This window comes from Ipomoea triloba, chromosome 10, assembly GCF_003576645.1.
Source record: "Ipomoea triloba cultivar NCNSP0323 chromosome 10, ASM357664v1".
In the NCBI taxonomy this organism is placed as follows: Eukaryota; Viridiplantae; Streptophyta; class Magnoliopsida; order Solanales; family Convolvulaceae; genus Ipomoea; species Ipomoea triloba.
Window position 1 is genome coordinate 21,442,156 of NC_044925.1, and position 14,917 is coordinate 21,457,072.

The 14,917-nt window shown below is 31.6% G+C and overlaps 2 protein-coding genes across 2 annotated transcripts; one reads left to right on the top strand and one right to left on the bottom strand.

The window, feature by feature from the left end:
- Positions 1 to 4,631: 4,631 nt before the first annotated feature.
- Positions 4,632 to 8,027, bottom strand: LOC116031900 (nucleoplasmin-like protein NO29). Its single transcript, XM_031274252.1, has 2 exons — positions 7,859 to 8,027; positions 4,632 to 5,510 (listed from the first exon to the last, which is right to left on the bottom strand). The coding sequence occupies exon 2, from the start codon at positions 5,458 to 5,460 to the stop codon at positions 4,852 to 4,854; it is 609 nt and encodes a 202-aa protein (XP_031130112.1). The 5' UTR covers positions 5,461 to 5,510; positions 7,859 to 8,027; the 3' UTR covers positions 4,632 to 4,851.
- A 1,361-nt stretch (positions 8,028 to 9,388) lies between these two features.
- Positions 9,389 to 9,988, top strand: LOC116033300 (VQ motif-containing protein 11-like). Its single transcript, XM_031276053.1, has one exon. It carries the CDS (start codon positions 9,389 to 9,391, stop codon positions 9,986 to 9,988), a length of 600 nt encoding a protein of 199 aa, XP_031131913.1.
- The last annotated feature ends 4,929 nt before the right edge of the window (positions 9,989 to 14,917 follow it).

The window sequence follows — 14,917 nt, forward strand, 5'->3', positions numbered from 1 at the left end:
TATGTAAAATACATTATTTGAGTATAGAAAATATATTATGTTATATACTATAAAATAATGTATATTCAGTACACAAATAATGTATTTTTAATATATTAAAAGTGTACATTATATTCATGGTCTGCACAGCTTTGTGGACCATGGTCTACACAATAATTTCCAGATTTATTATATAACAAGTATTTAATATATGCTTATACTTAAATGTACGTACATACACATATATATGCACTGAATATGTATAAATGCATATATCTTTATTATTTTTGAAAAAGCTTTGGTTAATATTTCGTGTTGTATTTACGTGTCAAAGTTTTGATCAGACTGTAAATATCTACTATACTAATAAGAGTCAAAGAAAGTTAGACCTATAATGGATAAAGAAAATGACGGTCAAATTATCTACTATAGTCTATACTAATAAGAGCCAAAGAAAGTTAGACTTATAATGGGTAAAAAAAAATGACGTCAAATTATTAAATCAAATAGATGGTTCAGATTGTTTATAATTTATCCTTAATTATATGATTGTCCATTAAATTTTTCGTTAAATATTATCTTTTCCGTTAATATTCTGTTAACTTTTAACTTACCCATTAATTTTTATAAGTAAGGTCTTAGGTTTGAACCTCATCTTAATCAAAGTTGGCATAATTATTGAAAATAATTATATGAATATCCGTTAAGTTTTCCGTTAAATACTATGTATTATCTTTTACATTAATATTTTATTAACTTTTAACTTACCCATCAATTTCTATAAGTAAGGTCTTAGGTTCGAACCTCATCCCAGTCAAAGTTGGCATAATTGTTGAACATATACTATGAATATGTTAAAGTATATGATTCAAAAGTAAATAACTCACTCTATTACTTTAATTAAATTAAATAAATTAGTAGTTACAACAAAAACAAATAATACATATGCATTTCTTTAATTTATAATTCGATGTCTATAATGTTTTTATTCAAAAAATAATATCCATTGTCAAAAAATTTAAAAAGAGATATAATTTCATTAGTTAGGTTGTCTATATTTTCTACAATACAAAAATTTCTTTCATTCAAATTTATTAATTAATTATATTCATTACATTATTGTTCATTATTTTTTTTTACACTATCTTGTAATTAAATATCAAAGTTATATTAAAAAATAATGTTATATATTTATTTACCAAGTATTATGTTAATAACATGGAAAAAAATTATAAATAAATTAAAAAACAGTTTGAAGCCAATCATATTAACCACTTATGAAAGATTTGTTGACAAATAAGACATTTCCCTTCCTCTTTTCTTCCCCAACTATTAAGGGTGTGTTTTGTTCGCACATAGGAATTGGAATTGGTATGTGTATCAAATACTTGGTAAGGGTAATGTGTTTGGTGAAAGTATTTTGCATGCTTGGTAGTAGAGGGTGGAATGAGAATGATTATTAAGGGTGTGTTTGGTTCGCACATGGGAATCGAAATCGGAATCGGTATGGGTATCAAATACTTGGTAAGGGTAATGGGTTTTGGTGAAAGTATTTTGCATGTTTGGTAGTAGGGTGGAATAATAGCTAACTGGTTTTTTGGCAAAAAGATTGTACAATTGGTTTGACCTTGAAGGTGGTGGCGGTTGACTTGCATCGACCATATCATAAAAAATTTTCTTATTGGTTGGTCTCTAGATGTGGCGTATGGCTTGGATAGTTGGGGGTGTAGTGTCATTGGTTACCGCCATTACACACAACATTACAACCCCCTTAAGTCAAGTAATTGAGTCCCATAAGTAAAAGATTTTCATTCAAATCTCTAAACTAGTAAAATTGTACAATTTGGTTCAAATTAGTTTGTTTAGCAAATTAACTCATCGTTGGTTTCACTGTTTCTGGGATGAACAATCTCGGTTGTGTAAGCAACACAGTCGTAGATATTTTATAAAGTTGGACATTTTTTTTTTATTAAGAAAACAAGCCATTATATTAAGTCCGAAGACAAAGTATTTTAAACATTATATATAGATTTGGCCCTTAAACATTTTAAAGCTAAACATTTAGATGACAATAGTTGTTTAGAACTAGGGTGGATGTCATAGTCGATGGCAGCCGATCTTGTTCTAGATTGTCTAGATTTGGACCTTATGCGTGTGGTCTGAATTTTGAAGACGATCATGACCATCTTTCTTAGAGTGTTGTAATTGTCCTCGCTGGATAGTTGGTGGTTATGCTTTACTAAACAAGTTAATTTAGATTTAATTGAATACTTTTACCTATTTAATTTCACTTAGTGGGTCAATTTGAGTTTAGAATACATTGGATAGATTAATTTTATATCTAATATAATAATACATAAAAAGGTGGAATATGGGTGTAAATGAGATGGTTAGAAGTACAACTACATTTTCTAATAGTAAAGAAATAGGATTGCAAAAGATCGTAGGGAATTGCATAGAATATCAATTCCTTATTTTTTTTTGAATTGCAATTCATGAGCCCTATGAATTGTAATTCAATAGTTGTAGCCTTGTAGGAAAGGAAAAAAGAGATGTAATGACAAGAGTACTCTTGGTTGTTGTTATTATTATTATTATTATTATTATTATTATTATTATTATAATATAGAAATAGAGTTATTTCCATTTTTGGTCCTACTGTTATTGGGACATTGTCAATTTTAGTCCACTTCAATTATTTTTGCCACATTACAACCAGTCTTATTTAGTCCTTGCCATTTTTAGTCCACCGTTAAAATTTTCGTCAAATGGTCATCCAAAACAGAGATATTTTTGGTCTTTTTATGCTTTGGTCATCTTCTTGATCCTTTGCAGTGGTTTTCCTTATACATTTTCATCCAATGAAGAGGTCCGGCGGAAGCCATGTGAGTCACATTACAAAGCCATGCCTTTCGCCGGACCTCTTCATTGGATGAAAATGTGTAAGGAAGACCACTACAAAGGGTAAAGGAGATGATCAAAGCATGAAAAGACCAAAATATCCCTATTTTGGATAGTTATTTGACGAAAATTTTAACGGTGGACTAAAAGTGACAATAACTAAATAAGACTGGCCGTAATGTGACAAAAATTAATGAAGTGGACTAAAATTGACAATGCCCCAATAACAGTAGGACCAAAAATGTAAATGACTCTATAGGAATACTTTAGTCTTTATTTTACTTCTTTCTTTTTTATTCACAATAATTCTATTTTTTTACCAAACAATATCATTTGAATTTCTATTTTATTTTTACCCTTTCCCCATTAAATTACAATTATTTCCTCCCTAATTCATTTATCCTTTCAACCGTTCAATTCAAGTTTGGAAATAGAAAAAAGTTTTTATCTCCCGAGTACTAGTTACTGCCCTATTGAGAAAAAACATAAGTCAGTGGTTTTGGAGCCACTATGGCTGACTTGATAACATCGACTAATATCAATATGGGCCAAGTAGCGTCAATCTGTTCAAATGCTGTTTATTATTTTAAGACATAATTTGTTCAAATTCGAATATTTAACAATTTCCTAAATTTGGTTTAATTAGCATGTCAAAATTTAACTTATGGTATGTTTGATTCGCACATGGGAATCGAAATCGCTATAGGTATCAAGGTAATAGGTTTTGGTGATAGTATTTTGTATGTTTTGTAGTAGGGTGGAATGTGAATGATTATTATGGTGTGTTTGGTTGGGGGTTTAGGCATAAGATATGGGTATCAAAGTGATTGTTATTGTTTGGTTGATAAATTTTTAGAATACTACTATGGGTTTGGAATACCCCATTAATTGAAAAACCCATACCCTAATGAAATAAGAGTTTCATTCCCCTTCCTCCTTTTTTGCACAACTATTAATAATCATTCACATTTTCTAAAATGCCAAGGAGAGTGGGGCCCACCCACTGTGATTTTTGAAACATAAAAAAATTAAATGTTTAATTTTTTTTTTTAATTTTATAAAATTTGTTATTGGTCGCTTTTTTCCTTTTCTTTTTCTAGCTTTTGTTCTTGTCACAACTCTTTGATAATTAAGATTTCACTCTGGACCAATCATTAGGAGAATCTTTGTAATGAGTTAGACAATAGTTGTAGTCCAGGCTCTTTGATAATTAAGATTTCACCCTCAACGTTTCATGGCAAGACTCATTTCAGTTTGAATTCGTCGGTATCTTTTAATGATGTGACAAATGGTAAAGTAAAATATAAATATTTTTATATTCGTGCGTGCGTGCATGTGGCGTGCGTGCATGGCCTGGCTGAATTCATTCTTTAAGTGTAGGTTAATAATTTGGGATGAGACGCGACACTAATGATGCATAAATATTGTTTTGAATCATTAGAACAATGAAAGACTTATTGCGTTTTGTTAATCCAACAAGTGCAAATCAGGCATTTGGTGGAAAAACTGTTGTTTAGGTGGATATTGTCTACAGTTCCAAAAGGCTCAAGACAAGACACAGTTGCTGTCACCATAAATGCTTCTTATTTGTTGGGTGTTAAAATTGACAAAGAACCTCTGTTTGAATAGTATGGGTGTTGGCACTAAATTAGAACAACTTGAAGATTTTGCAAATTAGTCTGCAGTCCTAAGGTCTCAAAATTTTGATTTGTAATGAGTTAGAAAATAGTTGTAATTCAGCTACCAGCCACTAGGTTTTTAATAATTTGTAATTTAAAATATTTTCTCATTTTACAGTACAGTACAGTACAATTTTGTGCTTAATAAGGAGGGAAACAATAGGCTTTGTAGAGACAATGCATCATTTTAATGTACACATTCAAAATCCTCTCTTCTTGGAACTACTTCCAGTTCAATCTAGAGAAAAAATTTGCAGATCCCTCTCATCTATATTCAATGTCCAGGCAAGTCCTATGAAAGCTCAACAATTTTTGGTCTCTTTCTTGGCTGCTTATTCTTTGAAGAAGAATCCTTTTCAACAGGCTTAGCAGTTTTCCCCTTTTTAGGAGAAGGTCTCTCAGCTTCATCACCATCCTCGTTGTCATCATCATCATCTCCATCGCTATCTTCATCATCACTGCTCTCTTCTGATTCTGTCTCGCTACTACTAACAGCCAAAGGAATCACCGGTTGATAACCAGCTAATGCAGACTCAGCGGCAGCTACAGCTTCCTCGGTTTGCAGCTCTGCAACACCGAGCATCAAGTCCATTTCAATATATTCAGATTCTTCCCCAGTCAGAGCTTCTATATCGTAGTTCTTCCCTGGATTGGTTTTCGCATCAAGCTCCAAATTTTTATTTGCTTCCGATATCACTCCCAGGAAATCCTTCACTTTACCTAGAAATTGGCTCTGAGGAATGGAGGAAATGGCAGGTTTCTTATCAGGAGGGTTGAGTTTAGTACTTCGGGACAGAAAACTTTCATCTCCATCGCAAAAACTGAGTTTCGATTCCAAAGACGAAGCAGAGGGTGTGCTTTTGTCCTCCAAATCAAGCAGAGCTTTGCTGTTAGACTTCATTTACTGGTGTATTATGAAATTAATTTCGGGGGAACAAATGTTGATATCACCTGCAGCAAAGCATCCAATTAGTACCTTAGAACAAGATACATAAACAACACTAGAACACTAATTAAAAATCTGGAACTTTCCTAATAGTTTGTGCTATCCATTTCATTAAAGTGTAAGCTTATTCCTTCTTGAAACTGCAAATTATTCCAAAGCTATGTGGACAAAAAGAAAACTTTTAAAAGACAAGAAGAGTTCCCTAAGCCACAGAGTGACCAATTTATAGCTTTTGCAAACAGTACATGGAGAGAAGAGCAAATACACGGCCACTCGGTAATACAAAAACGAGAGAAAAGCAAAGCAAGATCATCATCATCATCATAGCTTCGTCACAGTTTTCAAAAAATTACCCCTGCTGAAATGCACTAATATCATTATCCATTGAAGGGAGTAGTCACAGCCTCAGTTCGAAGGGAGTTTAGAATAAGATTTTTTTTAAAGCCCCTTCAAAAAAAAAAAAAAAAAAAAGAGTTCTCACGGGCTGAGTAACTCGCGAGTTATCTGAATAGGCTAAAAAGCCTAGTTAAATGAGACAAATTATCATGTGGATCAGAGTCCAAAACAATATCGTTTTGATGTTAAAAGAATTTTTTTTTTGTTTCGCACACGTGTTAGAATAATGAACATTTTAGGATAAGATAATATATTTTATAAGTTAGAATAATGTACTTTATGTTAAAAGTTCACTACATTGTTAATGCAGATCAACTCTAAAGGAAGCATGAAATTCACATCCTCCTGACTTAAAATTGTTTTTTTTTTTTTTTGGAATTACAGTAGAATTTATTCTCCATTTAGTTAATATAAATGGAATATGGTCTTTGTAATGAGTTGATCACAAGTTAGTTGACTTTGTTTGTTTGATTGTATTAAATTTATAAATAAAGCTTCTTACTTTTTGCATTTTTTAATATTTCAATATTTCTTTGTTTAAAGAAAAAAAAAATTCTAACTGACTTTAATGATTATGAAAACAAAGTAAAGATAATCGTTTAAATAAATTCACTAAAACCTACATATATTATGGAAATTTTAACACGGTTTTTTGAAAAAAAAAAAAATATTCAAAGTATTTTAATAGATTAAGATTATAAGTTAAAAACACTATTGTTTAATTAAATCAAATATGATCTGCATATATTTTTGTAGTTATATATATACAAATTTGGTTGTTTGGGTTATTGATATGAGAATTGAGAAATGAAGAAAATGAAAGGTGTGACTGCCAAAGGTAAATAATTATTATTTTACCTTAAGTTTAGGATTCTTTAGATTTCAGCAGGAGTTGGTAATGCATATGCAAGGTAATTTTGTATTTATTACTGAATAAAGAAAACCAAGCATGCAACTAATAGATTGTAATGCATATGAAACAACATTCTGCATAAGATTTTACACAGTGATTAGTAGCTATGCATGTAAGAAGAACATATTCAGTGTGAAAACTAAAACAAGAACATATTCAGCGTGAAAACTAAAACAAAAAAATTCTGAAATTGACTGCCCTGGCAGCGCAATTTAGCCTAAACATTATTAATTGAATTAAACAAAGATCATTGAAAATGACAAATCAAACAACTGAACAACAAGAAGTTATCAAGATTGGAATTAAGGGTGTGTTTCGTTGACAGGTTTAGCTACCAAGATTGGGTATCAAAGTCATTGTTATTGTTTGGTTGGTAGGTTTTTAGAACACTACTATAAGTTTTGATTACCACATTAATTGCAAAACCCATTCCCTAATAAAATAAGGGTTTCATTTCCCTTCCTCCTCCTCTTCCCCAACTATTAATAATCATTCTCATTCCACCCTACTACCAAACATGCAAAATTCTTTTACCAAAACTCATTACCATTTACTAAGTATTTGATACCCATTCCAATTCCGATTCCCTAAATTCAATTGGCATGCATACCACCTCACATAAGCAACCTAGTTTCAATCAAATTAAAAGACATATCAACCCCACTCTTTCTGCTTTAATTTTCCACCACAATATCCAAGATCAAGATGCTCACATCAACCCCTCTTTCTGGCTTTTCTGCTTTAATTTTTCCCCCTCTTATTTTTTCACTTTCAACACAACACAAATCAATAATATAATATGCACCCTTAAATCACCAAAGGATTCTTCTTTAATTACTACTTAATTTAAGCAATCAACAACATTTTAGTTTCCAAAGAACCATCTTGAGGAGTCAAACTATATCTGTTATTCCCTCTATTGGATTAGGAGCACTGGTTTCTTGTAGCATTTTATAAACTTGATATTTGGAATCTGTTTAACTCAAATATACAGGGCTACACCACTGCTAGAATAGAAGCGTAAGAAGTTAAAGAACCACTAACCTCGCCGTCGCCCGTCGGTCGCCGCCAGTCGCAGGCTTGCAGGAGTCGCAGCCCACCGGCCGCAGTAGCAGCCACCGCCTCCAAAGGCCGTCGGTCACTCCCTCCTCGCCGGTGGGTCGCCGCCTCGCAGTTGCAGTCGCAGCCCTCAGGAGTCAGGAAGGAAGCACGAATAATGGATTTTATCAAATTGGGAATATAGGTTTGGGCCTATTTAATCTAATAGGCTTCTAAAAGCATCCAATGGAGTTTATTCACGATTTGTCAGGAGTTTTTTAAAGTGTAATTAAGAAAGAAAAAATAAATAAGGATAAAAAAATAAAATAAGATTGATTTAAAAAAAAAAAATAAAAAGAAAAACAGAATTTTGTAAAGCACGCCTAACGCGCCCGCTAGGCGTCTGCTGTGCGAGAACGCGCACAGCAGAGAGTAAAAAAAAAAATTTACCGTTCTAATATCTTGACTTTGTAGGAGTTCTCATTTTTTTCTCTCATCTACACTCTTCCACCTCCACCTCACATATCACTATTCCAAAAATCACCAAATCTCCATTAATGTAGATGCTCTAAATATGTCTAAATTTGACTTGTTTATTAAATAAATCAGACCATAAGCCCATGAAGGGGCTAGCCTATTCCCACCCCTAAGGACTAGGGTTAGGGTTGAGTGTGTGTATGTTAGTGTGTGCGTATTCATGTTTAAAGATGATTTCAAATTAATGATGAATGCCGCATGCATGACATAGTGTCTCCAAAACTCCAAAGGAAGGTGAGCTTGAAACCAGAGTGATCTTGCAACATTAAGGATGCATTGATGTTTTCGCTCAACAATAACATTTTGTTGCGGTGTATTGACACATGACCGTTGATGAACAATGCCTTTTTCCTTCACCACTCCTTGCTATTTTGTTTTCCATGGAAAACAAGGAGGACAATTATGTTCTCATTAACTTTTTTTAATTATCATTATTATTATTGTTGTTGTTGTGGTGTAGGGGTATAATTGTCTTTATACTCATTATTCTTTACAATTTCAAATCCAGCCAAATAATGTAATTTATATTCCCAATAATTTCTTTTACACCAATAACCATGGAATCAAATTTTTCTCATAAATAATTTGTTTTCCATGAAATTTGAATTCCGCTTCCTTCAAATATTTTCTAGCGAACTAAACGTGCGGTAAATAATTGAATTATAATACATGAACTCTTAACTTTTATTTTATGTTAACGTGATAATTTGGCAATCATAATATTATATTACAAGTTCAATTTCTTTTTTGAAAACACAAGTTCAATTTCCAATACTTTCTCCAATAGTAATTGCCAATTTCTCAGTTTCTCTTGATACTCAAAAAACATTCTATTCCTTTTCTTTTCATCCTCCAATCAAATTTAAACTTCCAACAAAAATTTTATCTCCTAAGAATCTATTTGTCATTTTCGAAAGTCGTAACATACAATTTCACATATAATGCGACATCATATCAATTCTTCTGCATTTCCATTCTCTTCCTTCTCTCTAAGTCACCATGTCTTCTTCATCTTCGAACCCTAACGCTCTAAACAACACAAATACTCATAATAATGTCCCATATGCCTCATCACCACCCACATTATTGCCATGTGGCTTTCCCCCCAACACCACTTTCGTCCAAACAGACCCTTCGAACTTTCAGGCCGTCGTCCAGAGACTCACCGGTGCAACCCAAGACCCATCGGTCCAGAAGCTCCCCGTCGTTCTCCCCGCACGCCGTGCCGGAAAACCCAACTCCGGCGGCCATCACCGCCCACCCTTCAAGCTCCACGAACGGAGGCTGCGGACCGGGAAAAAGCTCCAGATCACCCTCAACGGCGGCGGCGGAACAGTTGGCCCTTCGGCGGCGGCGCGTGTGGTGATGGGCTCACCCGTGTCGCCGCTGGAAATGTTGGCACGACGGAGCCCGACGACGTCGGCGGCGGTGGGAAATGAAGAAGAAGAAGAAGAGAGGGGGATTTCGGAGAAGGGGTTTTGTTTCCGTCCGAGTCCACTCAGTACGCCGAGAGGCGGCGGCCGGTCTGAACCGCCGGAGCTTTTGCCTCTGTTTCCCCTTCACTCGCCATCGACACGCCACCATTCATCTTGTTCATAATGTCATCATTTTATTTTCCTGTTTTAATTTATTTTATATATAAATATATATTTTATGACATTGTAATATCATATTTAATTCTTCTTGGATTTTAGTTAAGTTTAATCATATGCTAATATGTCAATTAATGGAATGGCATTCGTTTTCTTTACCTACAATCTGTCGTCCAAGAACCAACGGGTTTACCCATGCTAATCTGTACTCCTTTTCCTTTATATTGTGATTATTAGACTCCATATAAGAAGTTTAAAAGAAAAAATAAAAAAAGAAGAAAAACCATATAATAGGGTGTGGTTCAGTTTAAGGGAAATTTTCATACTAATTGTGGCACCTAATAGAGGTGTCTACACTAAAGAATTAGTCATGTGTTCACCGGTAAAAATCCTGGATATATCAGAGTGTGCATATTTATGCTTACACATGCAATACATATTCACTTACTTTTTTTTTTAAATATTTGGAACATGAAGACACAAATATAACTATAATAAATCACTATTATATTAATAACATAGCAAATTAATTTGTATATTATCGTAAATTAATAAATTCTTTTTGAATGACGAAAGAAACTCATTACTACTATTAATGTGTACTAAATAAATATTGCTTTTAAATAATATATAACCTGCAAAAGTACAGAATGCAAGAGAGATCAATTGCAAATCTGCAATAAGTAAAATTATAGATTTTCTTCATGCATGCAAATATCAATTATTATGTTAGTTTTTTGTTTTTGATTTTTTTTTTGGCAACATTATTGTACATGGAATTATTGTACTCCATATCACGTAAGCCATGGTTTTCTTGGGAGTGAAAATATTGAAGTGTAGGCAAGTGCAATGGCGTGGTTGTCAGATCAGATCAAGGGCTAGGGTTTAATCTGCAGTGATATTTATGTTTTTACTTTATTTTTATTTCTTGATATGATATATATATTTTGATAGGCAAAAACTTGTGTGAGACCGTCTTACCATGAGATAGGTTGGGTCAAAGATGAAAATGTAGTATTTTTATGCACAAATATCATACTTATATGTTCAAATATAAATTAATCAGGAATAAATTTTTTTGTTACTTATAAGGGTAAATATAATATTGGGAAAATATAATACTTTTACATTTCGATTTAAAAGTATTATATTTTTTCACAAAATTATTATATTTCCCCATAAGTGAGGGACACTTACCAACATATATAACTTAGGGTGAAATCATTTTCCGGGCTTTTGGTGTTTTGCAGTGCTTGGAAAATGCAGTCAACGAAAACAATTTCCGTTGACCAAGGAAAATGAGGCCATTTTTTCGGAAAATGACTTCCGAATTTTTTTTTTTCGAAAGTCATTTTCCGGACTTGGCTTCAACAATTATTTTGCCAAAATGGCCAAATATGTTACTACCTCCGTCCCAAAATGGTTGTCTAATTCGTTTAACGAGGCTTGACTGAAGTTATTTTTAATCTAATTTTTAATAATATTAAGTTTATCATTAATATATAAAATTTATATATTTAAACACAAAAAAGTAAATTTAAAAATAATAAAAAATTACTAAAGAAAATAAGTAATGAAGAAAGAGTTGGTTTGACCAATGAATAGTAAATAGGACAGGTAAAATGGGACAGATGGAGTACTTTGTAAAAGAAATATTATTATTTTATATTATTATTATTATTTTATATTTTAAAAAAATAATTAAAATGTAAAATTATACTACGTACAATTTAACACATTTTTCAGAAAATGAACCAAACATACAAAAACAGTTTTCCAGAATGCAACCAAACACTGGAAATGAAACTGTTTTCCGGAAAATGACTTATTTTTCAGAAAACATTTTCCAGAAGTCATTTTCCTGCTTTTCAAACACACCCTTATTATGAAAAATGCAAAAGTATTACACTTTGCCTTATAAGTAACAAACATTTTATTCATGATTAGTATTACATTTGAGCATATAGGTATGACATCTGCATGTTGATTCGACCCATCTCGTCTCACGAATAAAGATCCGTGAGATGGTTTACAAAAGTGTGACCAATTTTGATAAAGGCAAAATATCCGATAAGAGATCTTATGAATTCTTTTCCATTAGATGAGTTAGCTTTTTCATAAGAATCTTCAATATTATATTTTGATTTTGCACGTCGTTTAGTTGGGATGAAGAAATTAGGGAGGAAAACAATTGTAATTCGGTGGGAAAAAAATAAAGTGGAATTTAAATTACATTTTTGGTAGACGTCGCTAATCCTCGGGACCCTAGGTCCCTCCCTTCCACCAAAAAAAAAAATTAATAAGAAGGGTAAAATAGTCATTTACCATTGAATTATAATTCCACAAAGTGTAAAATTGCAATTCTTAGGGAGGTCCTAAGAATTGCAATTCTTCCCTCCAACCAAACCATGAAATTGTAATTCCACGAAGTTTGGTATGAATAGAATTACAATGTCATCCTACCAAACACCCCATTTAAAGTATTATATTTTTCTCAAAAGTATCACCTTTTCCTAATAAGTATTACATTTATCTTATGAACAGATACTACATTGTAACAGAGTCAGTAGTACTCAAAAAAAATTTTATGAGTAATAATCAATCAATTTATCTATAATTAGTATTACACTTTTACTTAAGTATTATGTTTTTTCCCATGAGTAATAATCAATTAACTTATCTTGATTAATATTACACATTTTCTCATAAATAACTCTTCAACTCCTAAATATTATATTTTTCATTAAGTCATTAAGGGTCCATTTGAAAAGTAGGAAAATGACTTCTGAAAAATTAACATAATTATTTTTAATTTTAAATATTTAAAATATACAATGATGGTGGTGGGTGATGGTGGGTGGTGGTGGTGGCGACGGGTGATTGGTTGCTCCACTGCTGCAAATTTCCCCCTAAAAAAAAGGAAGTCATTTCCTAAAAATCCCCATTGTTTTTCATTGACCACACCCTTATTTTCCATTGACTTCCATTTTTCACCTCTACCCAAACACTGAGGCTATGTTTGGCAAACCTAGCTGAAAAGTAGCTGAGAGCTGAAAAGCTATAAGCTCGAAACTGAAATTTGAAGAGTTGTTATGCTTAAAAGTGTTTGGTAAAATTAGTTTTTTGATAAGCTGATAAATGTAAAAAGACTAAAAATGATATCTTCATAACACTCCCACATGGATGATGGGAGTGGGTTCGAGCCTCAGTGGAGGCAACTGTTGACTCTTTGTGCTTCAATAGGTTAAGAAAGTAGCTATGAACAGATACTACATTGTAACAGAGTCAGTAGTACTAAAAAAAAATAGGTTTGTTTACATATTAAAATATAAAATAATGAAATCAATATATTTTAATAAAAATATAAAGAACATATATTTGAAAATATATAAACTATAAAGTAAAACAAAATGTTTATAATTCATAAAATTAGTTCATACAAAATTATTGTTCAAACACAAATGGTAAATTGAAATTACAACGAAACATATTGATCGAATTGAAAATGCTAAAAGAGTTTTAATTGGGTGGGGTAAATGATGTCATTTATTTAAAATAATAAGGATAAAGATGAAAAAAGTTAATAAGCTACTAGCTTATTTTTGAAAAGCTACCTAAAGTAGCGTTTCAAAATAAGCACTTATTTTAAGCTACTAGCTTATTTTGAGAACATTACCAAACAGAGTTTATAGCTTATTTGTAGCTTAAAATAAGCTATAAGCTCCTAAATAAGCTCTGCCAAACAGAGTCTGAAAATCCAAAAAATAATTTTCAGAAATCATTTTCCGGATTTCCAAACGCACCCTAAAAGTATCACACTTGTCTTCATATAAGTAAGAATCAATTTATCTATAATTATTATTATATTTTCCATCCTAAAATTACATACATTATTTTTTCCTAAATATTACATTTCTATCTAAACCCAACCCGTTTTAAAAAAAAAATATTCGTAAGATCAGACGATTTCACATTAGATTCACCCTTTAATAAATTATGAAAAAGTCACAATTTATTTATTTTTAATGGGAAGATAATTTTAGGTGTGTATGTGGATTGAATACCTTACCCTATGGTGCCAGACTGCCCGATGGAACACACATTATTGATAGCCAGAACGCAGTCTGGCTTTTACGTGCATAGTAGGGTAGGGTACCTCATTTTAAAATTTGCAGGTGAAAGGATTGCCGTCCAGATTAGGTGTTTTGAAATACTATATATATATATATATATATATATATATATATATATATATATATATATATATATATATATATATATAGAGAGAGAGAGAGAGAGAATTGTAATCATATGAGACAACCATCTTAGATGAGAAATAAGACATATTGTGGAGCGTCCATCTTTTAGTATTTGATGGTTGAGATTAATCCTTTTTTCCTTTTTTTTTTGTGCTTAATTTTAATTACTAAGGGTTTTATTGTAATTGTAGGTGTTTTATTTTTAGTCTGGGATTGTAATGCATATATTATGCTTTATTTTAGGTGTTTTAATTTTGGTAGGATTAGATTTTACTTCTTTGTTGCAATTCAGTCACACGGTTCCGATTTCATCATCACATTTTCTTCTTGCGTTAGTGTTTCGTAGTTACATCCATGGAGTGTGGTGATGGAGGTATATATATATGAAAAGTTATAAATTAGAAGTTGAAAACTAAAGAATTGTTAAGCTAGCTAATTACGCTTGAAAGTGTGGGGTAAAATTAATTTTTTTATAAGATGATAAATATAGAAAGATTAAAAAGGACATTTTCATAAAATTTAAATATATAGTTTTAAATTAAAATATGTTTGTTTACACACACACACACAAATATATATATATATATATATATATATATATATATATATATATATATATATATATATATATATATATATATATATATATATATATATATATATATATATATATATAT

Coding starts and splice junctions, on each gene's coding strand:
- LOC116031900 (XM_031274252.1), bottom strand. CDS start 5,460: ATGAAGTCTAACAGCAAAGCTCTGCTTGATTTGGAGGACAAAAGCACA.
- LOC116033300 (XM_031276053.1), top strand. CDS start 9,389: ATGTCTTCTTCATCTTCGAACCCTAACGCTCTAAACAACACAAATACT.